Here is a 27,240-nt window from a genome sequence, read left to right as displayed (position 1 = left end):
GGATGGAGGGATGGATGGAAGGACGGAGGGATGGAAGGACGGAGGGATGGAAGGACGGAGGGATGGAAGGACGGAGGGATGGAAGGACGGAGGGATGGAAGGATGGAGGGACCGAGGGATGGAAGGACGGAGGGATGGAAGGACGGAGGGATGGAAGGACGGAGGGATGGAAGGACGGAGGGATGGAAGGATGGAGGGATGGAAGGATGGAGGGATGGAGGGATGGAGGGACGGAGGGATGGAAGGACGGAGGGATGGAGGGATAGATGGATGGAGGGATGGAGGGATGGATGGATGGAGGGATGGATGGAAGGACGGAGGGATGGAAGGACGGAGGGATGGAAGGACGGAGGGATGGAAGGACGGAGGGATGGAAGGACGGAGGGATGGAGAGATGGAAGGACACACCATCAGAGGAGGAGAAGGAACTCGGAACATGGATTTTGTAGGTTCAACACACACAAGCAAACACACACATGCACAAACACACACACAATAACACATTGTACATTAAGGCGTTCTTACTTATTTTATGTACTTATTTTATTGTATTTCAGCAGGGTTTAATTGTGTTTCACTGTAAAAGCTTCTTTCTTTTTTCTTCTCTTTACTATAAGGTACAATGATGATGCATCTCATCTGCAGCTACTGCAATTGTATCTGCTTTGTATTGTGAATTGAGTTTTATTGTTGATCTATTCAGATGATAGAATAACATATTTGTATATGAATTTCCCAAAAAGTATTATTCACGTTTTCTTCTAATGGCCTTTACTTTTACTATATCTTTGCATTGTGCTTTTTTAATAAACATTTTTTTATCCACCAGATGGAATGAGTGCTTTCTAACAGTAAATAGATATTGTCATCATCATCAACTTTTCCATACAACCTCATTTGGTCAAAACTCCTTTAAGTCTAGTATAGATTTTATGCTCCACAATGTGTGAGTTAAAAGGCAATCTGCTATTTCTGCATCCATTTATGGACTTAATTATATCTACCCATTGAATCTTGAGAAATATAACATAAATGCCCCATGAGCAAAGTTCAAAAGCCGTACCCCATCTGCTAAAGACCCGTTGAAATTTTCTGAATGACTTTGGGGGGAAGAGTGTTCCTGAAAAGAACAGTTCTTCTCAGTTTAATGATGTCATATACTCTGCAGTAGTTCTGAGGAGCTAGTAACCTGCGTATGAATGACTACCAGTTCTCCCATATTGCCTCCTCATCCTACAGACAGGTCTTAACGATTAATGACATTAGTGGTGTATGACTCTGACTGATATTTTCAGTGTCCCTGCATGGTCCGGAAGGTCACTGTTCCAGTTAGGGGGTTTCTGTGTCTATGTGTTAATGTCTAAGTGGTCAGAAAGACAGCCGGCAGCCAGGTCATTGTCACTGCACCTAAGAAACAGTCTCAGGAAGTGACATCACCACAAGCTGTTATATGAAACGTAGAAAGGCGGCCTCTATCAGTAACCTGGGACCCACTACCTTCCCAAAAAGTTGGCAGGTGTTACATGTCCCTCAGTCACACTGACCTATGAGCATGCAGAAGAAGTCATGCAAACACTTCTGCAGGTATATGAAGCCAAGATGAAACTGCACAGACACTGTTATGACATTTTTGCTCTCTCTCTCTAACCCCCCCTTTCTCTCTCTCACTCGCTCTCTCTAACCCACCCCCCTCTCTCCCCCCTCTCTCTCTCTCTGTCTTTCTTTCTCTTTCTCTGTCTCTGTCTCAATCTCGCTCTCTGTCTTTCTCTCTCTTCTCCCGAGCCCTCTATCTAGCTCCTTCCTCTTTCTCTGCAACATTGAATGGTCTGCTCATAAAGTAACAAAGCTACCGGTATCTGTGAAACACCATGACCATTAACCACACAACCAGCAGCAGCTACGAAACACATGCTCCAAAACCACCACCATCAGACTGATCAACACAGTGACAGTCCCCAAACACACCCACGCCTCATCTTCTAACTCTCAAGCTGAGTGAAGAGGTAGAATGTGACTTATTTTTCAGCTAACATACAGGAATTCTTTTATAGAACAGCAGCCCTCATCAAAAGGAAGTCTCGGCTCTTTCTCCTCTCTGCTCTAGTTTCTCTGTGTGTTTTGGATAGTCAACTGCTAGCTACCAGTGACAGTGATAGATAAGGACATACAGCCAGAGGAAACAGCCAACGCCTTTAAGAGATGTCTGGTGATCCCATCTCCTGCTTCTCCAAACAGGGAATACTACTTCTCCTACTCTCCAACCTCCACTATGGTAAGTTCTGTAACTATTCTTATTTATTTCAACATTTTAAACACAGTAGAACCATCAACGCGGATGACACAAACAAGTAAAAAAACGGATCCCCATTGTGGTCCTCTTGGATATACAAGAAAACAAAAATACAGTGTACACAAGATAACATGAAAACAAAATACATCTCAAATACATCTCATGAATAGAGAGGAACCCGTAAAAGGAATAAAATAGATTACCAAGTAACGTTCATTGAAACAATTATACTTGCACAGTTTTGAAGCATTTTGCACATAAACCATTTCTTAAGGCAGTCCTTCTCAAATAGTGGGGCGCACCCCCCTGGAGGGGCTCGGATCGATGCCAGCGTGTGACCCCGGGGAACATGCTTTTTTTTGCCGCAGGGAGTAGTTTTTTTTTTGTACCGAACAAGAGCACACAGCACAGAGCAGGATATATGAAGTGCAGATAACAAACCCTTAAGAGACACCATGGAAAAATATTTAACAGGGATGAAAAGAAAGGCGGAGAGAGACAATGAGACAAACCTAAGTCTCCCGAAAGCTAAGACGAGGAAATATGACGACGCGTATGTAGCACTTGGCTTCACTGTGACTACGGTGGGAGACGAGGAAAGACCGGTATGTTAACTGTGTCTAAAAATGTTGGCAGCGGACAGCATGAAGCCAAATAAATGAAGGCGTCACTTAAAGACATTACACCCCAATCACGCTGATAAGCCGCTTTAGTTTTTTCAGCGAAAACGGGACGAATATTGCCAACAATCGTCCCGCTTTGTGAATGCTACTTCAGTAAACCAGCGATCACTGTTAGCATCATATAAGGTGGCGTACCAAATTGCTCAGTGCAAAAAAAAACACTCCATAGCAGAGGAGCTGATACCACCTGCAGCATTAGACATGGTCTCTGTCATGCTGGATGACGCAAGTGCTGCAAAAATAAAAATTATGACTTCCTCATTTTGATTTTTTTAAAATCAGCACAAATTGTTTTATTAATTTTTGTTTTATAGGTCAGTGTTTCATATATTGTGCTCCTGAGTTAATGTTGCTGATCAATTTGAATGTATTATTATTCATTGATTATATTTTATTTTATTTTTCAGGATCAAATGGTCAAAAAATGTTTACAGTTTAAATAAGGCTTGAATTTTTTTTTTTTCAGGCAAATTGATGCACTTTAAGTATTTTCTGTTACAGACTAAAAAACAATGTTAATAAAGTTATTCTTTGTTGTAAGTTGATCTATATTTCTTTCTTTTTTCTTTTTTTGTTTTCTTTAATGTTAATAAGGATACAATGTTATGCAGAGGTGTACTTATAACAATTTTATAGACAAATTATACTATTTACAGTCGCGGCGTTTACTTATTACTTATTCCTAGGGGGGGGGGGGGCGTAACAGAAAATAATTGAGAAGCACTGTCTTAAGGTATATATCAAATCAAATCAAATTGTATTTGTCACATACACATGGTTAGCAGATGTTAATGTGAGTGTAGCGAAATGCTTGTGCTTCTAGTTCCGACAATGCAGTAATAACCAACAAGTAATCTAACCTACAATTCCACAACTACTACCTTATACACACAAGTGTAAACGGATAAAGAATATGTACATAAAGATATATGAATGAGTGATGGTACAGAACGGCATAGGCAAGATGCAGTAGATGGTATAGAGTACAGTATATACATATGAGATGAGTAATGTAGGGTATATAAACATAAAGTGGCATAGTTTAAAGTGGCTAGTGATACATGTATTACATAAAGATGGCAAGATGCAGTAGATGATATAGAGTACAGTATATACATATACATATGAGATGAGATGAGTAATGTAGGGTATGTAAACATTATATTAAGTGACATTGTTTAAAGTGGCTAGTGATACATTTTTACATAATTTCCATCAATTCCCATTATTAAAGTGGCTGGAGTTGAGTCAGTATGTTGGCAGCGGCCACTAAATGTTAGTGGTGGCTGCTTAACAGTCTGATGGCCTTGAGATAGAAGCTGTTTTTCAGTCTCTCGGTCCCTACTTTGATGCACCTGTACTGACCTCGCCTTCTGGATGATAGCGGGGTGAACAGGCAGTGGCTCGGGTGGTTGTTGTCCTTGATGATCTTTATGGCCTTCCTGTGACATCGGGTGGTGTAATTGTCCTGGAGGGCAGGTAGTTTGCCCCCGGTGATGCGTTGTGCAGACCTCACTACCCTCTGGAGAGCCTTACGGTTGTGGGCGGAGCAGTTGCCGTACCAGGCGGTGATACAGCCCGACAGGATGCTCTCGATTGTGCATCTGTCGAAGTTTGAGAGTGCTTTTGGTGACAAGCCAAATTTCTTCAGCCTCCTGAGGTTGAAGAGGCGCTGCTGCGCCTTCTTCACAACGCTGTCTGTGTGGGTGGACCAATTCAGTTTTTCCGTGATGTGTACACCGAGGAACTTAAAACTTTCCACCTTCTCCACTACTGTCCCGTCGATGTGGATAGGGGGGTGCTCCCTCTGCTGTTTCCTGAAGTCCACAATCATCTCCTTTGTTTTGTTGACGTTGAGTGTGAGTTTATTTTCCTGACACCACATTCAGATTGCCCTCACCTCCTCCCTGTAGGCCGTCTCGTCGTTGTTGGTAATCAAGCCTACCACTGTTGTGTCGTCCGCAAACTTGATGATTGAGTTGGAGGCGTGCATGGCCACGCAGTCGTGGGTGAACAGGGAGTACAGGAGAGGGCTCAGAACGCACCCATGTGGGGCCCCAGTGTTGAAGATCAGCGGGGTGAAGATGTTGTTACCTACCCTGCACAGGGCGGGGACGAGACCCAGGGTCTCGAGCTTGATGACGAGTTTGGAGGGTACTATGGTGTTAAATGCTGAGCTGTAGTCGATGAACAGCATTCTCACATAGGTATTCCTCTTGTCCAGATGGGTTAGGGCAGTGTGCAGTGTGGTTGTGATTGCGTCGTCTGTGGACCTATTGGGTCCGTAAGCAAATTGGAGTGGGTCTAGGGCATGGGTGTCAAACTCTGGCCCGCGGGCCAAATTTGGCCCACGGGGTAATTATATTTGGCCCGCGAAACAATACCAAATTACTACTAGAGCTGGCCCACCGGTATTATACAGCGCATTCACCGCTAATACTACGAATCCCATAATGCTCTGCTGTTGTTTTCGCGCGCCAAACGCCCTCTCCTCTGTGACAGAAGTCATAGCAACATAGACGCTACAACTGTCAGCGCGCTAAAAGAAAGGCTGAAAACAGGAGCTTTCTGGACAAGTGGGAGGCAGAATATCTGTTTACATATGTAAAAGACAAACCTGTTTGTCTTGTTTGTGGAGTCAACGTGGCTGTAAGTAAGGAGTACAACATTAGACGACACTATGAAACGAAACACCATGACAAATACAAGGACCTGGACATGACTCAAAGGAGCCAGAAAGTAGAGGATATGAAAAGAAGTTTGGTTTCACAACAGAATATGTTCAAAAAAGCCACATCACAAAGTGAGGCTGCTGTAAAGGCTAGTTATATAGTGGCAGCAGAGATCGCAAAATCAGCCCGGCCCTTTAATGAGCGAGAGTTCGTGAAAAAGTGCATGATGAAAGTTTGTGACCTCGTATGCCCAGAGAAAAAGTAAGCATTTTCAAACGTGAGCCTGAGCAGGAACACAGTAGATTTCTTCAGCTCAGAGCCTGAGCCCAGACATTGATGAACTAGCATCCAAGAAGAGATGCCAGGTATCTGGCTTGGGCACATCAGATTAGATCAGTGTGCAATAATTAACGTTTTCTTTGTGCACTTTTTCTTGCTACAAGGCATGGGCTTGAATGGTTGATTGATTTATTATCATTTTATTTGTAAAATTATTAGCCAGTGGAAAAAGTTTATTTTGGTATTTAAATCAGAAGGCTGCAAATAGAAAAGAGGCATACGATTTTTATTTAAATTTTATTTATTTAATAAATTAATGCCATTGATGTGTTTTTTCTTTTAAAATTCGATTTTGCATGTCTCCACTATTAAATTATATATTGTATGGTAATAAGCGATGCTTGTTCCATATTCAATGTTAAAGCAAAACTTGTTTGGGTCCATATTAAAAGGTTCATTTGTTCAATGTTGGCCCGCGACTTTGTTCAGGTTTTACATTTTGGCCCACTGGGTATTTGAGTTTGACACCCCTGGTCTAGGGTGTCAGGTAGGGTGGAGGTGATATGGTCCTTGACTAGTCTCTCAAAGCACTTCATGATGACGGAAGTGAGTGCTACGGGGCGGTAGTCGTTTAGCTCAGTTACCTTAGCTTTCTTGGGAACAGGAACAATGGTGGCCCTCTTGAAGCATGTGGGAACAGCAGACTGGGATAAGGATTGATTGAATATGTTCTTAAACACACCAGCCAGCTGGTCTGCGCATGCTCTGAGGACGCGGCTGGGAATGCCGTCTGGGCCTGCAGCCTTGCGAGGGTTAACACGTTTAAATGTTTTACTCACCTCGGCTGCAGTGAAGGAGAGCCCGCAGGTTTTTGTAGCGGGCCGTGTCAGTGGCACTGTATTGTCCTCAAAGCAAGCAAAAAAGTTATTTAGTCTGTCTGGGAGCAAGACATCCTGGTCCGCGACAGGGCTGGTTTTCTTTTTGTAATCCGTGATTGACTGTAGACCCTGCCACATACCTCTTGTGTCTGAGCTGTTGAATTGCGACTCTACTTTGTCTCTATACTGGCACTTAGCTTGTTTGATTGCCTTGCGGAGGGAATAGCTAAACTGTTTGTATTCGGTCATATTTCCTGTCACCTTGCCCTGGTTAAAAGCAGTGGTTCGCGCTTTCAGTTTCACGCGAATGCTGCCATCAATCCACGGTTTCTGGTTTGGGAATGTTTTAATCGTTGCTGTGGGTACGACATCGTCAATGCACTTTCTAATGAACTCGCTCACCGAATCAGCGTATTCGTCAATGTTGTTGTTGTTGGACGCAATGCGGAACATATCCCAATCCACGTGATCGAAGCAGTCTTGAAGCGTGGAATCAGATTGGTCGGACCAGCGTTGAACAGACCTGAGCGCGGGAGCTTGCTGTTTTAGTTTCTGTTTGTAGGCTGAAAGCAACAAAATGGAGTCGTGGTCAGCTTTTCCGAAAGGAGGGCGGGGGAGGGCCTTATATGCGTCGCGGAAGTTAGTATAACAATGATCCAAGGTTTTACCAGCCCTGGTTGCGCAATCGATATGCTGATAGAATTTAGGGAGTTTTGTTTTCAGATTAGCCTTGTTAAAATCCCCAGCTACGATGAATGCAGCCTCAGGGTGTGTGGTTTCCAGTTTACATCGAGTCAGATAAAGTTCGTTCAGGGCCTTCGATGTGTCTGCTTGGGGGGTAATATATACGGCTGTGATTATAATCGAAGAGAATTCCTTTGGTAGATAATGCGGTCGACATTTGATTTTGAGGAATTCTAAATCAGGTGAACAGAATGACTTGAGTTCCTGTATGTTGTTATGATCACACCAGGTCTCGTTAATCATAAGGCATACACCCCCGCCCATCTTCTTACCAGAAAGATGTTTGTTTCTGTCGGCGCGATGCGTGAAGAAACCAGCTGGCTGCACCGACTCCGTTAGCGTTTCTCGAGTGAGCCATGTTTCCGTGAAGCAAAGAACGTTACAGTCTCTGATGTCTCTCTGGAATGTTACCCTTGCTCGGATTTCATCAACCTTGTTGTCAAGAGACTGGACATTGGCGAGTAGTATGCTAGGGAGTAGAGCGCGATGTGCCCGTCTCCGAAGCCTGACCAGAAGACCGCTTTGTTTGCCCCTTTTACGGCGTCGTTGTTTAGGGTCGCCGGCTGGGATCAGATCCATTGTACTGGGTGGAAGGCAAAACACAGGATCCGCTTCGGGAGAGTCATATTCCTGGTTGTAATGATGGTGAGTTGACGTTGCTCTTATATTCAGTAGTTCCTCCCGACTGTATGTAATGAAACCTAAGATTACCTGGGGTACCAATGTAAGAAATAACACATAAAAAACAAAATACTGCATAGTTTCCTAGGAACGCGAAGCGAGGCGGCCATCTCTGTCGGCGCCGGAAGTTATTTAAACTCCCTAGTGTATTGACAGATGTTATATGGTTTGGTACACCATTCCATTCCTCTGCACCAGTGTTAAGGAAAGAGCTTTTTCCAGCCATGCTCCTATAGAGCTGCGGTCTCATATTGGCAACACTGGCTCTGGTGTGATGCTATGAGAGTCTCCAATGAAATTAAAATAACCAGACAGGTAACTGGGGGAAAGGTCATGTATCTCTTTAAAAACCATCAACAGTTTAATCTGCACCACCACCAGATCAACTGGAAACTGGCACTTTAGTTTGTTTTGGGCCGATTGAAGTTTGTCCTTCAGATGTTTTGTTATGCCACTGAATCATGAGATACAAGCATAGTCATAGTGGCCCTGTATCAGAGATGTTGCCAGGGTCCTCATTGTCTCTCTATCCAGGAACTTGGCTACCTTTGCCAGGAACTTGGTCCTGGAGTGAACATTCCCAATGGCCTCCAGAGCCACAAGTTTGCATGTCATGTGTTGGTCCCAGTTCACATCCCAATGAATGTAACAGAGCATTTTTCCTTCACCGCTACGTCATTAAACTTGACCGAGAAGTTGGAGAGTTGTTCACTTTGTGTTTGGAACCAAACAGGATACATTCTGTCTTGCCTAAATGGATAACCACTTACTGACTTTAGTCAGTTGGCTGCTTAGGGTCTTTTCAACGGTCTCCTTATTCTAATGTGAAACCAAGAGGGTAGAATCATCCCCAAACAGGATCTATTGCATGTGCTTGCTTGCATGATAAAGTAAGGAAAACCATCAGCTTTCTCTAACTTCCTTGTTGGTTTTTACATGGTGTGTGTTGCCTGTAAGAATGCCTAGTCATCAGTGATTGGTTGGATATCTCGAACCATTTGCTTTATTACTGTTTGACAACACCTACATAATACCTATATTCAGGAACATAACATGATGTATTGATTCTGCAGGAAACCCAAATTGGTCTACACGGACAAGTTCTGGCCTGGTTTAGATCTTATGACCCTGTGCCTAAAGGCTGTCATTCATTACATTTAAGGTCATATGGGACTGTATCAAATTATTGTTTCTATTACATAATATGATACATTGCCAGACTAGGATAACTGCAGTTATGTCTTAAATTCTTCAATGAACTGTAACTGTATTTAGTCTTAATTCATGACTGACATTTTTTTTATAAGGGTTTATAAAACATTACTTCAGACTGATATGCAATTATAATGTTGCCCATGCAGTATATGATGTATTTCTGGTGAATAATTACACAGTAAACACAGTGGTATTTGTACTTGTGAGCTGAGGAGGGGTTATCAGATCCACCCCCACTTCTCTTTTCCTGTCATCTCATCCTGTTCTACTGAATGTGGTGGAGGAGTGGACTTTAATGAAGTGAAATAGGACCCACACACTCAGATACATAAAGATATAAAGTGAAAATATGCTAAGTTCCACGTACAGCATAAATGAAACCTGGAAATTATAAATCCAATCCATTATTATCTATTATTGATTAGGTAGGACTTTGCATTGTAGTGTATTATTGTGTAATTATTAATGTAGGCACACAAGTATTACAGTCACACTGTAACAAGTATTAGAGTGTAACAATGAGTAATTACATCACTTGCTACATCGTACTTACATTAATAATTATACAGTAATAAGATCATTGTAATATAGTGTGCAACCATTGACTGATGTCAGAATTTAGTATTTTTTATTTCACCTTTATAACGTATTTATTTGTGTGTTTCAGGTGTAGATGTTCCTCTGATCATCAACAAGAGAGTGGGGGACTCCGTGGAGCTGCTGGCAGGCAAAGAGAATGGACATTTGAAATCCTTGGTGTGGAAGTATATGGGAAAGGAGATTGCAGAATTCAACTCAGAAGTTGTATATTCACCTGGATCCCAGTTTGAGGGGAGACTAAAGATGAACACCAAAAACTTCAGTTTAACAGTCAGAGAACTGACACTGCAAGACTCAGGGGATTTTCTACTTACAGGTGATGGGGACAAAGGTCAGATTGACAGTAAGACCATCACTCTGAAGGTCCACGGTAGGCTGTTTTCATCTTTTTGCATCCTATTTTAAATATCATTCTTATTTTTATACATGACCACAGCTGATGGTCTTTACACTAACACTGAATTTGGGGTTTTACACTGACCTTACTCACCATGCTTTGTTACATTTCAATCACATTTTCAAGTTTAATCCTCAATGATCTTTCTTCTGGTTGTATGGCTATGGTAGGATTCATTTAGAAGACTAATTATGAATCTCTATCTCTCTCCTGGTTGGTCAGAACCTATATCCAATGTGGCGATCCAGACAGACATCAAGCTATTGGCCAACCACTCCTGTACGGTACGGCTGGTGTGCAACGTGTCCTGCTACCACAACATTACTTACACCTGGGAGAGAGACAATGAGATCTATGGGGACGCCCAGCAGATTCACTTCTCTCTCTCACCAGCAGAGAGAAACATCAGTGTAAAGTGCAACGCCTCCAACCTAGTCAGTTGGAAAGCTGCCTTTGAGACAGTAAAGTGTAGTAGTGACACAACCACCCCAGGTACCTAGATATCGTAATAATCCCTTCCATAAACTTTTCAGTGTGCTTATACGCTTATGTTGTCAAATATAATATGTAATGCATTTGATTACATTGGATGTATATGATATAGAGCCATTTAGTCTTTATCATATTGTATAGTCTAATCATGTGTGTTGTAGAATATGTGACAGGACTGGCGTCGTATGCCATCTACATCGGAGTATCAGTGGGAAGTGCTGTGGTGCTGATCCTCACTGTAGCTGTGGCAGTGTGCTACTGCAGGGGCCGAAGTAACACAGGTATGTACAGCTTAGGGGCCTCCACTATATTTAAATTTACATTTCTGTTAGTTCTAGAAGTATTCTTCAGCTGATAGGATTTTGGAGGGGGGGATTTGCTAGAAATTAGAAAAAGAGTGAGACCCCTCATTTATTCCTGGGTATGTTTGTTGATATCCTGTATGAAATGTATCTGATTGGTTGATATTTTGTTCTTATAAAACACAGAAGATCTAACTGACAACACAATATATGCTGATGTTATGATCAACACAAGAAGTAGAGATGTAAGTATGCATTGTCGTTATTATGTATCTAAATGTGTGAAGCTGTATGTACTGAATTGTAACGGGCTGTATTTTGATTCCAGACAATATCAAACAGTCATGTAAACCCAATATCCATCTATGAAACTGTCAATGATCTGGTTATCCCAAGATTGAACAAGGTAAGATATAAATGGTCATAATGTTAAAATGTCTGTGATTGAATGGAAGACTATGTAGTCTACTTTGAGAATAGTCTATACCTTTCTTGATGCTGAAACAGTTTCTTCTTGACTGTCTGTCACATGTAGCCGCAGACTCTGTATGACAAGATCGCATTTGGACGCCCAGAAGGCCCCCCTTGTCCCTACCAGAAAGTACTGTGAGCTGAACAGGATGTGGTCATAGGCTGGGCCTTGCATAGATATACAACCCTCTGCATCCTCTGCATCTTACACGTGTACATTCTGTAGATAGGCCTAGATGTTACTGTTTCATTTCATCACGATCTACACAATTTGCTTACAATTTGATGATTGTACTCTTCTCCCTTTTTTAATTATCATATATATAGTGTATCATCAGGCCTTATGCTGTTCTTTGAGGGCCTAGTTACAATTAGATTCTGAAATGTGTCATAGGCAGTTATAGGTGTTGTGATCAGACAAGCTCATATGTCGAATTTCTAGTTTCTAGATTAAAGAAAATAGTTGTAGATAATAGTATGACATTGATTAGTGAAGTTCATTTATGCCTGTGAATAGAAAGTGTACTCTTTTGCATCAGGATTATGTGCTGGCCAGGCATCGATGAGGTTGTAATCAGAGAGTATATGATGGAGAGTCTTTGTTACATGTGGACTGTAGATGGTCTTATTTGATTTGTCCGCATGTCCAAAATGGCATTCATGTCTGTCCCAATAACCAGATGGAATTCAATTAATTCCCCAAAATATTCCATTCACAGAATAAAACATGTTTCTACCTTTTTGCATACGTTGAGTGCTTTGCATTTAGAATGAATTGTAATTACCACTCACGACTGTATTTGTTAGCAACAGAGGCATGATTGTTGTATTGAATGGTTTTCAGTACTGTAGCCTTCACCAAGTGAATGTCTAAGTGAATATGTTATCTTTAAAATTAAACTCATTATGACAACACATTACATATATCATAAAGCCGCTGAGGGCCTAGTTACACCCTAACACACTGGTCTGAAACTTCTGGTTTAGTCAAATTATGCCGGCTTGCAAAGGGATGTGTCATTTCTATTGGAATCCAGTCAAAGTTAGGATATCCAACTATTTAACATTTAAGTCACATGCAACATGCATTCAGAATGACTGTTGGGGTAGAGAAAATTGTCACGATCGTCTATAGGTGGAAGAGAGGAGGACATAAATACATCTTCTTTAATGAAGACGAAACAAACACTTTTACAAACGAACAAAACAACCGTGAAGCTATACAAACAAATCGTGCTGACACTAAACACTACACATAGACAATTACCCACAACCTACCTAATGCCTATGGCTGCCTAAATATGGCTCTCAATCAGAGACAACGATAGACAGCTGTCTCTAATTGAGAACCAATCCAAGCAACCATAGACTTACCTAAACACCTACACTGAACACAACCCCATAAACTCTACAAAACCCCCTAAACAATACACACACCCTAAACTAGACAAAAACACACAAACATCTCCCATGTCACACCCTGACCTAACTAAAATAATAAAGAAAATAAAGATAACTGTAACGGGTGACGCTCTCCTCATCCTCGGACGAGGTGAGGAGAGAGGGATCTGAAGACCAAAACGCAGGCTTTGGGAAATAAGCCATCTTTTATTTAATAACGATGATGGCAAACACGAAACGAAACAAACACTTTCAAAACTACAAAATAACAAAACGACGTTGACGAGACCTGAACATAAACTTACATAACTAAACATAAACTTACGTACAGGAAACAGACGACATCGAAACGAAACGAAACAAACAAACGCTACAGTCCTATGTGGTACGAACATACATACAGACACAGGAGACATGTACTCCACACAAACCCATATCCTATCCAACAACCCCTTTACCATAAACAACACCCAAAACCAACAAAACAAAACATTCCCCATGTCACACCCTGACCTAACTAAAATAATAAAGAAAACAAAGAATACTAAGGCCAGGGCGTGACAATAACTAAGGCCAGGGTGTGACAAAGATTGATTATTGAGACTACCTAAATCATATAAACTGGAACAGCCATAACAGTAATGTGTGAAATAAGTCCAACTAGTAACAGATTGGATTAGTTTTGAAAAATGTATGTTATCTTTGTTTGTGTAGCATAAGATTACTCAACCAGTCATTGTACATGCAAATACACAGGTATTGAAACAAACCATTCTGAAAATCAACCTGTGAAGAGATCATGCTGGAATAATGATAATGATGATGATTGGTGTGGTTTTGAGCAAAGAATCATTTTGTATTTTACTCAACAAGCTTGTTCAAATACAACTGACTTCAAGCAGAGTTTGTTGATTTAAGACTCTAACAGATTGGCTCAAATTCTCGTCATTTTTAAGTCCACGCAACTTGCATAATAATGCTAATTAAGCAATTGGTTAAGTTTGACTTTTTCCAGTGCACAGTGTATGAAATGAAAAGGCTGAGGAACTTCACATTAGGTCACTTGTTTGTCATAGTTAAGTGGTCATGGTTTGCTCTCTTCCTCTTTAGCAGTGTGGGTTTGTGAAGGAAGGCGCTGTGTGATGCTGATCAGAGAGAGTCAAATAGAGAAATGGTTGTAGTCATATGCAAAAACCTGTGAAAACCTAGTTGTTGGGCTGATGAGGACACATGAAAAGTTGTGTAGGGATGTATGTCCTTTTCAGAAAGAAGAATGACAATGTTCTTTCAGCATACATTTTCTGTAGTTCACTCATTAATTTATCTCTTTTACATTCAATCTACCACTGTGATCACTACTTCCTGGGTTATTACTTTGAACAGTTGACAGACTGTAACTCAAGAACATCTACATGCAGTTGACCTCCAAATAGCTACAACATAAACCAAATGATAAACATGCCATGACGTCAAACCTTTGACACCTCTCTGAGTGACATTAAAGATTGTACTGAACATGTCAACATGACCAGGTATGATAAATATAATATTGACTTCACTTTTTGTACAACTATGTTTTATCCACTAAGTTTCTTCTCTGATACATACTATAGTTATCTCTTCCTCCCACAAAAAGACCACAGATCTGATGTGTCCATTTTTTACTTTTACAGTAAGAGGAAGTTGTGTAGAGATGAACATGACATCAGATGCTATTTTTTCTGTTTCTCTTTATGCATTTGTACCTTTCTAATTCTGTCAAAGCCCCATTCGTGTCACAGCCACAGGAACTGTAGGGGTCCGGAAGACTTGCCAGAGACTTAGAATGGAGTACACTTTATGTGCAACTCTGCGATGATGATGATTAATATATTTCTCTGGATTTTGAATATTTTTAGCTAACTATTTCCTTTATTGGACAAGAAAATGTTTCATTCATAGAATATGAAGTATGTCATATAGGCACAATAAATGTGGCAACTGATGATGACGTTGTTTGGTTACAATGTGTTTTCTGACTGCAGAGAAATGGAGCTGTTGGTCACTACAGCTTTTTAACAGGTTGTAGCATGAGCCTGAGAAGCATATAATATAAACTAATATGATGACATAGAGAGAGGAAGGAATAGGGGGACAGACCCAGTAGACTGAGGGGTTATGTTGTTGCTATGTGACCAATCACATCTTAGTATCTATATTGTGTTCCACAAGATAGTGGAGTAGTTACAGGTCTGTCCTGAAGGGGGCGATAAGAAACCCCAGATGTTTACCTTGTTTCTTCACACAGTGTCTCAAACTCTGCACACTACAAGGTAAATAGTAAAAAAAAAAAATGGATTCATGTCTTCAAAATGTAATGATGTGAAGCAAAATTAAACTATACTCTGTGTGTGGGAGGGGGACAACTAAGGTTAGCTGGCTAGGCTTGCCACCTGACAACTTAGCAATGAATTGAGGGAGGCCTACACTATCTATCTATCTATCTATCTATCTATCTATCTATCTATCTATCTATCTATGTATCTATCTATCTATCTTTTATTTATTGAGGTAAGAAGCCCAAAATGGCTGATGTGAAAACCACACCACAAATATACGTTTAAAAAAAAGTGTGTTTAATCAGTTAAACAAAGCATATTAATTATAAGTGTACATAATATATTCAGTAAACAAGAAAAAACATATTTGATTATATGTGGGTACATGTGTTTGTGTGTGTGAGTGAGTGAGAGTTAGGCTACATGAAGGGGATTATTGGGTAGTTTGGTTCATCAGGCTGACCCCAAGTCTTCGCTTGAAGTTATTGAGGGATGATGAGGTTTTGACAATGTGAAGATAAGAATTCCAGAGTATGGTACCTCTGTATCTGATAGAAGCTGCATTGTGACATATCAGACTTCACAGGCTGGACTTACCACTGGTTAATAAATAAAGAACAGATTTCAGGTCAGACCAGTAAAACCACCACCATCTCTCTCTCTGACCAGGCTGGTCAGAACCAGTGCGAGGGGACAAGGACAAGACCGCCCCAAAATTCATATCTCATTTTATCTCTCCACATCAACATCACTGGTGAGTTCATTATTTATCTTCATCTTCTTGTTATCACTGTGAATTCTAACTGAATGGAGTCAACATACCACTACAGTATGTAAACTCAACTTTCATCAAAACTGCAACAGATAAATGATTTTAAATAACCAGGAATTTATCCACATTTTTCATTCCTGTCTTTGTTTTCTTAGCTCTGCCTGAAACTACGTTAACTGTAAATCCAAACCCTGCTGTCAGTGTTCCAGGTGAATGGAATAAAGCGGAGTCAGGTGCAGGACACAGGTATGAGTAAAGCCACGATCTTTACTCAATATCAACAGTAATCCAACAAGGATAAATATAAACAATCCAGAACACGTACACGGAACCACTTGACAAACACAATCACGCACAAAACAAAAGGGGAAGCCAGAGGGTTAAATAAGGTACATGATTATGGAATGGAAACCAGGTGTGTACAATGAAGACCAAACAAAACGAAAATGAAACATGGATCGGTGGTGACTAGAAAGCCGGTGACGCCGCCCGAACAAGGAGAGGGACCAACTTCGGCAGAAGTCGTGACACCTGCATACACTGGAAAGACAGTAATTTTAACATGTTCAGTGGGATCTGACAGTGGCTGGAGCTATACATGGTACAAAGACAATGCTAACATGCTGACCAGACCGTACAAGTCACGTGCGCGAGCGGTACAAAATAAATGTAGAAATACATGTTATTCAATTATTGCACAAACACTGCTCGTGCGCGACAACGAGCGTCTGCGTTGCCAAGGGCTAAAATAGAAGTCATTCCTATTTTTTGACGCATGTCACGCTGCAGGTCCTGCCTCTCCCATCTCCTCATTGGTTTAAAGAAGCAGGTACCCATGTGCCATCTCCTCATTGGTTATACCCACGTGGGTGATTGAAAGACGAACTGTTTTGCTGGTTGTCGTTGTAATACTATGAAAGTGGAGATGCCAATCACCATATAAGTTCAAAGATGTAAAAGTATGGGAGGAGAAATGACACGATTCGTCTGACCGTTTTATGTGTGGATTAATTGTCGGAGTAGAGTAACTTGTGCATTTCAGGTAAAATAACAACTCAATTTTTATATCCCAGGACAAATTAGCTAGCAACAGCAAGCTAACTAGCTAAATTGCCATACATGTTTAATGCTTTTCGACCTGTACCTAAATTAATGTAATTGGTCCAGAGTTTGTTTTGATATTTTAACCTGCGTGTCGTGATCGCGTTTGGTGTAGGGGGACAAAATACATCTATGCACGATAGCGCACGATGGCGCACGCGCGCAGCCGGTTTGAGTTCCTTGTAAGAAAGTAGTGACCTTGTCTGGCAGACACACTACAACAGGAGCCACCTTCACCATCAGTAGAGCTGCTGAGTCTGACCAGGGTCTCTACTGGTGTCAGGGAGAGATCCAGTCCAGATCCACATAATCAATTATCAGTGATCTTGTCACTATCACTGTGAATGTTGTGTGTGTGTACGTGTCTGTGTAGAAATGTGTAGTAATGTTTTGCTTGTCTACTAATTCATTTATTTTCTACAACTACCTAAGAACCTGATAGTGATTTGCTGTTCTCTCTCAAAGGCGTAGCTCCTGGACCCTCTACATCAGTCCTAGTAGGAGTGGTTGTGGGCCTGGTTGTTGCTGGTGTTCTACTGGCCATTCTCCTGGTACTGCTGTGTCAATATAAAAACGCCAAATGTGAGACTTTTATAATTTCTCATTTAACTGTTTAGGATAAAAATGTCTAATTACAAAAGTTTAAAACAGTATTATAATATGCATTTCTCATTACAGGTTCATGTTGAAACAGAATATTATCACGAGTACACCTGTCTTTCAACTACGTTCCTTTTCATACAGTAAAATCTAATCTGTGTGTTTCATGACTATCTCTCTCCCTGTAGGCCCCCCCAGCCCCAGAGGACCAACCTGGACCCCCAACAGGACCAAGGATCTACCCAGGGCCAGGCTCCTGATGCTGTGTATACACGTCGGCAGCATGGTCAGTCTCTTAGTCCAGACCACTCTATCCTCTCTGTAACCTCACACACTGACTTTTCACCATCCACTTTGTATACAACATGTTACCGTACTCTATGTCCCTAGGCAAGCTGAGGGAAAACCATCTAATTAATTTATCTCTCTCTTCTTTGACCAACAGGTGGCACTAACATCTATGATACAATCACTCCCTCAGACAGTAATGACAGCGGTACTGTACACTGTAATTAAGTTAAGCATGAATACAGTATATAGTTGTTGTTGCAGTTGTTCTTCATATGTTTAATATTACTAACATACTAACAGTAAGTAGAGATATTAGTGTATTACCTGTATATTTCAGATGCTGGTGCTGCTACTGTTGGATCAAGTGAGGTGACGTACGCACAGATTCAACTCAAAAAGTTGGACAAGAAGAAGAAAAGTAATACTCAACTGTCACAAAAATGTATACAAAAGGTAGCAGTGTTTTTTACTCATCAAATTTGATGAAAACGTACAAGTTCTCAAAGAAAATCAAGTCTATTCTGAGGTCAAGACGGGGAAGACCACAGGTAAGACTCATTCTACAGGTTGGCAGTCAGTGAAATCTAAATGTGCGATTTTGGAGTTTCAATGAAGATGCAGAATATGCAATAAGTTACTTCCTTCATTTGTTGACTGGAAATGTCATTTTTCAGCAGCAACTGGACCTGTTGATGTGACCTATGCTGAGGTTGACCTTAATAAACAGAAGGTCAAAGCCAAGAAGAACAAAGGTAAGACTGGATATCCCTCCTTCAATATTCCCCGTATCATAACATCATACTTCTTTGACCCCGTATTGACTAGCTGTATAATATTCTGTATAAAACTGTCATATTTTTCTGAAGTTTTATTCTCACTCCTTACAGAAACATCAACCCCACCTGAGGCAGATTCAGTCTATTCTCAAGTGAAGCCAGTCACAGACCCAGGTAAGACTAATAACCATATGCTATTGATACTTAATATGATACTAATATGGAACTAATGCTCTGATATCAAAGTATACTGTATCTATTTAAAATATGTATCTTTGTTTTATTCTAAAGATTTTATTTGACTGCATGTCCTAAACAACTTTGTGTGGTGACATGTTGCAGGTCCTTGAGAGGGAAGGGATGGAGGGATGGAAATATGGAGGGTTGGAGGGATGGTGGTATGGAAGGATGGAATGATGGAAGGATGGAGGGATGGAAGGATGGAAAGATGGAGGGATGGAGGTAATGGTGTGATGGACAGATGGAACAATGTGGAGAAGGAGGGATGGAGGGACACACCATCAGAGGAGGGAGCAGAAGGAACCCAGCAACATGGATTATAGAAGGTCAAGGTACACAAGCAAACACACACACACAAACAATAACATATTGTACATTAAGGATTTGTTTCTTATTTTATTTACCAACAGGTATATTGTATTTAAGCATGGTTTAATTGTGTTTCACTGTAACAGATGTTTTTATTATAAGGTGTAATGATGATGGATCTTATCTGCAGCTACAATAATTGTATCTGCTTTGTATTGTGTATTGAATTGTGATGTTGATTTATATCTGTCATTCAGATGATAGAATAACATATTTGTATATGAATTTCCCAACAAGTATTATTCATGTATTCTTGTGAATGGCCTGTACTTTTACAGTATGTTTGCATTGTGCTTTTTAATTAAAATAAATGTATCCACCAGATGGTATGAGTGCTTTCTTACACTAAATAGATATTGTCATCATCATCATCAACTTTTCCATAAAACCTAATTTGGTCAAACCTCCTTTCTGCCTAGTATAGATCTCTGACTCCACAATGTGTGAGTTAAAGGGCAATCTGCTATTTCTACATACATTTTTGGACTTAATTATATCTACCCATTGAATCTTGAGAAATATAACATAAATGCCCCATGAGCAAAGTTCAAAAGTCTTACCCCATCAGCTGAAGACCCGTTGAGATTTTCAGAATGACTTTTTGGGGGAAGAGTGTGCCTGAAAAGAACGGTTCTTCTCAATTTTATTGATGTCATATACTCTGCTGGAGTTCTGAGGAGCTGGTTAGTACTGGAACTGTGTATCATTTCCTTTTTAATATTGAATTGTGGACATGCACATCTATGATGGCAAAGGGATCTTCCAAGTAAGCAAAGGTAAGACTCATTAGCCAGGGTGTGGTATCTAAAGGGAAACAATATTAAATATTTTCATTTCTGTGTTGAATTCCACATAGTAATCTACGTATGCATGACTACCAGTTCTCCCATATTGCCTCCTCATCCTACAGACAGGTCATGACGATTAATGACATCAGTGGTGTATGGTCACTGTTCCAGTTAGGGTGTTTCTGTGTCTATGTGTTTATGTCTATGTTGTCAGACAGACACCCAGCAGCCCGGTCATTGTCACTGCTCCTGAGAAACAGAAACAGGTTGCCACAGAGACCACAAATCACAGGAAGTGACATCACCACAAGATGTTACCTGAAACGTAGAAGAGGGGCCTTTGTCAGTAACCTGGGACTCACTACCTAACGAGAAAGTTGGCAGGTGTTTCATGTCCCTCAGCCACACCGACCTATGAGCATGCAGAAGAAGTCATGCAAACACTTCCGCAGGTATACGAAGCCTAGATGAAAATGAACACACTGGCCAAAATAAACTGCCTGTTACTCAGGCCCAGCCAGGATATGCATATAATTGGTTGCATTGGATAGAAAACACTCTGAAGTTTCTAAAACTGTTAAAATAATGTCTGAGACTATAACATAATTGATATGGCGGGCAAAAATCAGAAGAAAATTTGACCAGATTTTTTTTTTTTCACCTCCCAGGCTCTGATTATGGAAACCTATTGTTTCTATACATCTCCGTCACCTAAAATGCAATTCCTATGGCTTAAACTAGATGCCAACAATCTTTATTCAAGGTTTCAGGCTTCTTTTTTGAAAAACAAACCAGTATTTGGAGTTTTTGTAATGGGACCATATTATTTTTGGCATCATTGTAAGCCTGCCACACACACAGAAAACAATACATTTATTAAACATAAGAATGAGTGAGTTTGTCACAACCTGGCTCATGGGAAGTGACATAGAGCTCTTATTGGGTAATGGCATAAATAATAATATAATAATAATCAATAATTTTGCTCTTTATTTAACCATCTTACATATAAAACCTTATTTGTTCATTGAAAATTGTGAATAACTGTAACGGTTCTCCTCTTCCTCTTCATCCGAAGAGGAGGAGCATGGATTGAACCAAGACGCAGCGTGATACTTCGACATGATATTTATTAGACACGACAAAACAACGAAGACAAAAAACGAACTATACTTGAATTAACTAACAAAATAACAAAACGCATGTAGACAAAACCTGGACGTAAGAACTTACATGTAACATGAAGAACGCACGCACAGGGAAATGACTACATAAAAACCGAACGAACAAAATGAACAAACAAACCGAAACAGTCCCGTATGGTGCAACATAGACAGACACTAACACAGGAGACAACCACCCACAAACAAACCGTGTGAAAACACCTACCTTAATATGACTCTCAATCAGAGGAAATGAAAACCACCTGCCTCTAATTGAGAGCCATATTAGGTCACCCTTTAAACCAACATAGAAACAGAAAACATAGACTGCCCACCCAAACTCACGTCCTGACCAACTAACACATACAAAACTAACAGAAAACAGGTCAGGAACGTGACATAACCCCCCCCTTAAGGTGCGAACTCCGGGCGCACCAGCACAAAGTCTAGGGGAGGGTCAGGGTGGGCATCTGACCACGGTGGTGGCTCAGGCTCTGGGCGAGGTCCCCACCCCACCATAGTCAATCCCAGCTTACGTCTCTCCCTCAGAATGACCACCCTCTTACTCCACCCACCTAATATACCGGGTAACATCAAAATAAGGGACAGCTCCGGGACAAGGTAGCTCAGGACAGATAGGTAGTTCAGGATAGAGAGGTAGCTCAGGATAGAGAGGTAGCTCAGGATAGAGAGGTAGCTCAGGATAGAGGGGCAACTCCGGACTGAAGGGCAGCTCCGGACAGAGAGACAGCTCTGGACTGAGGGGCAGTTCTGGATACATGGCAGCTCTGGACTGAGGGACAGCTCATGGTTGGCTGACGGCTCTGGACGCTCATGGCTAGCTGACGGCTCTGGACGCTCATGGCTGGCTGACGGCTCTGGACGCTCATGGCTGGCTGACGGCTCTGGACGCTCATGGCTCGCTGACGGCTCTGGACGCTCATGGCTAGCTGACGGCTCTGGCTGATCCGGTCTGGCGGAAGGCTCTGGCTGATCCGGTCTGGCGGAAGGCTCTGGCTGATCCGGTCTGGCGGAAGGCTCTGTCTGATCCGGTCTGGCGGAAGGCTCTGGCTGATCCGGTCTGGCGGAAGGCTCTGGCTGATCCGGTCTGGCGGAAGGCTCTGGCTGATCCGGTCTGGCGGAAGGCTCTAGCGGCTCCTGTCTGGCGGAAGGCTCTAGCGGCTCCTGTCTGGCGGACGGCTCTGTAGGCTCATGGCAGACGGGCGGCTTTGCAGGCTCATGGCAGACGGGCGGCTTTGAAGGCTCAATACAGACGGGCAGTTCAGGCGCCGCTTGACAGACGGGCAGTTCAGGCGCTGCTTGGCAGACGGGCAGTTCAGGCACTGCTTGGCAGACGGGCAGTTCAGGCGCTGCTTGGCAGACGGCAGACTCTGACCGGCTGAGACGCACTGTAGGCCTGGTGCGTGGTACCGGAACTGGTGGTACCGGACTGGAGACACGCACCTCAAGGCTAGTGCGGGGAGCGGTAACATGACACACTGAGTTCTCAAAGCGCACTATAGGACTGGTGCGTGGTACCGGGACTGGTGGTACCGGGCTGAGAGCACGCACCTCAGAATGAGTGCGGGGAGAAGGAACAGTGCGTACAGGACTCTGGAGACGCACAGGTGGCTTAGTGCGTGGTGCCGGAACTGGAGGCACTGGGCTGGAGACACGCACCAAAGGAAGAGTGCGTGGAGGAGGAACAGGGCTCTGAAAATGCAGTGGAAGCCTGGTGCGTGGTGTAGGCACTGGTGGTACTGGGCTGGGGCGGGGAGGTAACGCCGGAAATACCGGACCGTGCAGGCGTACTGGCTCCCTTGAACATTGAGCCTGCCCAACCTTACCTGGTTGAATGCTCCCCGTCGCCCGACCAGTGCGGGGAGGTGGAATAACCCGCACCGGGCTATGTAGGCAAACCGGGGACACCATGCGTAAGGCTGGTGCCATGTAAGCCGGCCCAAGGAGACGTACTGGTGGCCAGATATGTAGGGCCGGCTTCATGACATCCGGCTCAACGCTCAATCTAGCCCTACCAGTGCGGAGAGGTGGAATAACCCGCACCGGGCTATGCACACGTACAGGAGACACCGTGCGCTCTACTGCGTAACACGGTGTCTGCCCGTACTCCCGCTCTCCACGGTTAGCCTGGGAAGTGGGCACAGGTCTCCTACCTGCCCTTGGCCCACTACCTCTTAGCCCCCCCCCCCCCCCAAGAAATTTTTGGGGTTTCTTCACGGGCTTCCGTGCTAGCCGCGTACCTTCATAAATCCGGTCTCGAGCTTGATTCTCCGGCTTCCATCCATGTCTCCTTGCTGCCTCCTCATACCACCGCTGTTGGGCTCTCGCTGCCTCCATCTCCTCACGAGCGCGGCGATATTCCCCAATGTGCGCCCAGTGTCCTTCTCCCTCTAATACTTCCTCCCAAGTCCATGAGTCCTGATCTCTTGGCCGCTGCTCGAACTCACGCTGCTTGGTTCTGGATCGGTGGGTGGTTCTGTAACGGTTCTCCTCTTCCTCTTCATCCGAAGAGGAGGAGCATGGATTGAACCAAGACGCAGCGTGATACTTCGACATGATATTTATTAGACACGACAAAACAACGAAGACAAAAAATGAACTATACTTGAATTAACTAACAAAATAACAAAACGCATGTAGACAAAACCTGGACGTAAGAACTTACATGTAACACGAAGAACGCACGCACAGGGAAATGACTACATAAAAACCGAACGAACAAAATGAACAAACAAACCGAAACAGTCCCATATGGTGCAACATAGACAGACACTAACACAGGAGACAACCACCCACAAACAAACAGTGTGAAAACACAAACCTTAATATGACTCTCAATCAGAGGAAATGAAAACCACCTGCCTCTAATTGAGAGCCATATTAGGTCACCCTTTAAACCAACATAGAAACAGAAAACATAGACTGCCCACCCAAACTCACGTCCTGACCAACTAACACATACAAAACTAACAGAAAACAGGTCAGGAACGTGACAATAACTCACCACAGGTTAATGAAAAGTGTGCGCTTGAAAGGATGTAAATAATCCGATATTTAGTTTTCATGTTAGTAAGGGCCGAGAATCCACTCTCACATAGGTACATGGTTGCAAGGGGCATCAGTGTCTTAACAGCTTGATTTTCCAAGGCAGGATACTCTGAGTGCAGCCCGATCCAGAAATCTGGCAATGGCTTCTGATTAAATTCAATTTTCACTGAACCGCTTGTTGCAATTTTGACGAGGCTCTCTTTTGTAGATATTGGTAAGTGGACTGGAGGCAGGGCATGAAAGGGATAACGAATCCAGTTGTTCGTGTCATCCGTTTCGGGAAAGTACCTGCGTAATTGCGCACCCAGCTCACTCAGGTGCTTCGCTATATCAGATTTGACATTGTCCGTAAACTTGAGTTTATTGGCACACAAAAAAATCATTCAATGATGGAAGACCTGTGTGTTGTCCTTGTTAAAACTTCTTATGGGCAGGTGAGATGATAGCGTCCCACCTGGCCAACATCCGGTGAAATTGCAGAGCGCGAATTTCAAATTACAGAAATATAAATATTTAGCATTCATGAAAATACAAGTGTTATACATAAAAAGCTTAACTTCTTGTTAATCCAGCCGCTGTGTCAGATTTCACAAAGGCTTTAATGAAAAGGATGTGCTTGAAAGGATGCACCTAACTCTGCATTGTTGGGTTGTATTAGGTCATTCTCCACACACAGTGTCTGTGCCTATATTTAGTTTTCTTGCTAGTGAGAGCCGAGAATCCACTCTTACATAGGCACGTGGTTGCAAAGGGCATCAGTGTCTTAACAGAGCGATTTGCCAAGGCAGGATACAATCCAGAAATCTGGCAGTGGCTTCTGATTTTCACAGAACCGCTTGTTCCAATTTCGATGAGGCTCTCTTGTTCAGATATCGGTAAGTGGACTGGAGGGAAGGCATGAAAGGGATAACAAATCCAGTTGTTTTTGTAGTTGCGCACCCAACTCACTTAGGTGCATCGCTACATCACATTTGACATTGTCCGTAAGCTTGAGTTTATTTGCACACAAAAAAATCAATCAATGATGGAAAGACCTGTGTGTTGTCCTTGTTAATGCAGACAGAGAAGAGCTCCACCTTCTTAATCATAGCCTCAACATTGTCCCGCACATTGAATATAGTTGCGGAATGTCCCTGTAATCCTACATTCAGATCATTCAGGCGAGAAAAAACATCACCCAGATAGGCCGGTCGTGTGATAAACTCGTCATCATGCAAGCGGTCAGACAAGTGAAAATTATGGTCAGTAAAGAAAACTTTAAGCTCGTCTCTCAATTAAAAAAACGTGTCCATACTTTGCCCCTTCATAACCAGCACACGTCTGTATGTTGCAAAAGCGTTACATGGTCGCTGCCCATATCATTGCATAGTGCAGAAAATACACGAGAGTTCAGGGGCCTTGCTTTAACAAAGTTAACAATTTTCACTGTACGTCTTTCAAGCTTTCAGGCATTCCCTTGGCAGCATGCGAAGCAGTAATTGTTTCAAAATATCTCCTGCAATGTCATTGATGCCGTCACGACTTCCGCCCAAGTTGGCTCCCCTGCCTGTTCGGGCGGTGCTCGGCGGTTGTCGTCACCGTCCTACTAGCCGCCACCGATCCCTTTTTCGTTTGTCTGTTTGTTTTGTCTTATTAGTTTCACCTGTGTTTCTGTTTTCGGTTAATGAGCTTCCCTATATTTAGTAGGTAGACCCACCCTTGTTTTGTGCGGGATTGTCTTTATGTTACGTGTATGTGTTTTAGGTAGAGGTGTATTATTTTTACTATTTACTTGGCACCCTGTGTTTTGGGTTAACAAGTTGTTCGCTGCGCCCTGTATGTTTGGGCTTATCATTTTTTGTGTGCAATAGTAAAAGGAGCACTTTTCCCAAGTGGAACTCTCTGCGTCGGATTCCTTCACCCACCTAGTCCCGCGTGACAGAATCCCGCACCTCGGATCATGGAATCAGCAGGAGCAGCCGCATCTCCTCTCCCATCGATGAAGGAAAGGGTCCTCCATCATACCAGTGTTCTCCACAGGATTGGTTCAGCTATGGACCAAATGATGGAGAGGATGGATCGATGGGAGAGGAGTGGCCTTCCCACCTCATCTCCAGCACCCCCTCCTCCAGCACATCCTGTTCCTGCTACCGCATCCTTCTCCGGGGCTCTTCGGCTGGCAGCTGGGAATTTCATAGATCGGGGGCTCGCGTTAAGGCGAGGGATTCCCCTTGTGTCGTTAGACCTACCTTTCCCCGTGCACTCCTTAGATAGCCGACCATTAGGGTCAGGAATGGTCAGGGAGGCCACGGTACCACTGGACATGGTAACGCAGGGTAGTCATAAGAAGCAGATTAGTCTGTTCCTTATCGACTCACCTGCGTTTCCAGTGGTGTTGGGAATTCCCTGGCAAGCTCAGCACAACCCGGTGATTTCCTGGCGACAGGGGGCTCTTAAGGGGTGGTCAGAGGAGTGTTCAGGCAGGTGTACAGGATTTGCCATTGGTGCGACTACGGTGGAGAGTCCAGACCAGGTTTCCACCGTGCGCATTCCCTCTGAATATGCCGATTTGGCTATCGCCTTCAGTAAAAAGAAGGCGACCCAATTACCACCCCATCGTTGACGGGACTGCGCGATTAACCTCCTGGAGAACGCTGCATTTCCTAGGA

General features: G+C 42.7%; 1 protein-coding gene across 3 annotated transcripts; it reads left to right on the top strand.

Annotated features, from left to right (window-relative positions):
- Positions 1 to 1,738: 1,738 nt before the first annotated feature.
- On the top strand, positions 1,739 to 14,387 carry LOC129865509 (natural killer cell receptor 2B4-like). 3 transcript variants are annotated; one of them, XM_055938360.1, is made up of 7 exons: positions 1,739 to 2,272; positions 10,110 to 10,412; positions 10,662 to 10,931; positions 11,093 to 11,212; positions 11,420 to 11,478; positions 11,562 to 11,639; positions 11,769 to 14,386. In XM_055938360.1, exons 1-7 carry the CDS (start codon positions 2,200 to 2,202, stop codon positions 11,841 to 11,843), a joined length of 978 nt encoding a protein of 325 aa, XP_055794335.1. In that variant the 5' UTR covers positions 1,739 to 2,199; the 3' UTR covers positions 11,844 to 14,386. The 3 variants fall into 3 exon arrangements, with proteins under 3 accessions (XP_055794335.1, XP_055794336.1, XP_055794337.1); XM_055938361.1 differs by lacking the exon at positions 1,739 to 2,272 and adding an exon at positions 2,596 to 2,895 and having other exon boundaries at positions 11,769 to 14,387; XM_055938362.1 differs by lacking the exon at positions 1,739 to 2,272 and adding an exon at positions 8,117 to 8,191 and having other exon boundaries at positions 11,769 to 14,387.
- Positions 14,388 to 27,240: the final 12,853 nt, after the last annotated feature.

Source organism: Salvelinus fontinalis, chromosome 11 (assembly GCF_029448725.1).
Source record: "Salvelinus fontinalis isolate EN_2023a chromosome 11, ASM2944872v1, whole genome shotgun sequence".
Lineage (NCBI taxonomy): Eukaryota > Metazoa > Chordata > Actinopteri > Salmoniformes > Salmonidae > Salvelinus > Salvelinus fontinalis.
This window is presented reverse-complemented; position numbering and strand designations above follow the sequence as displayed.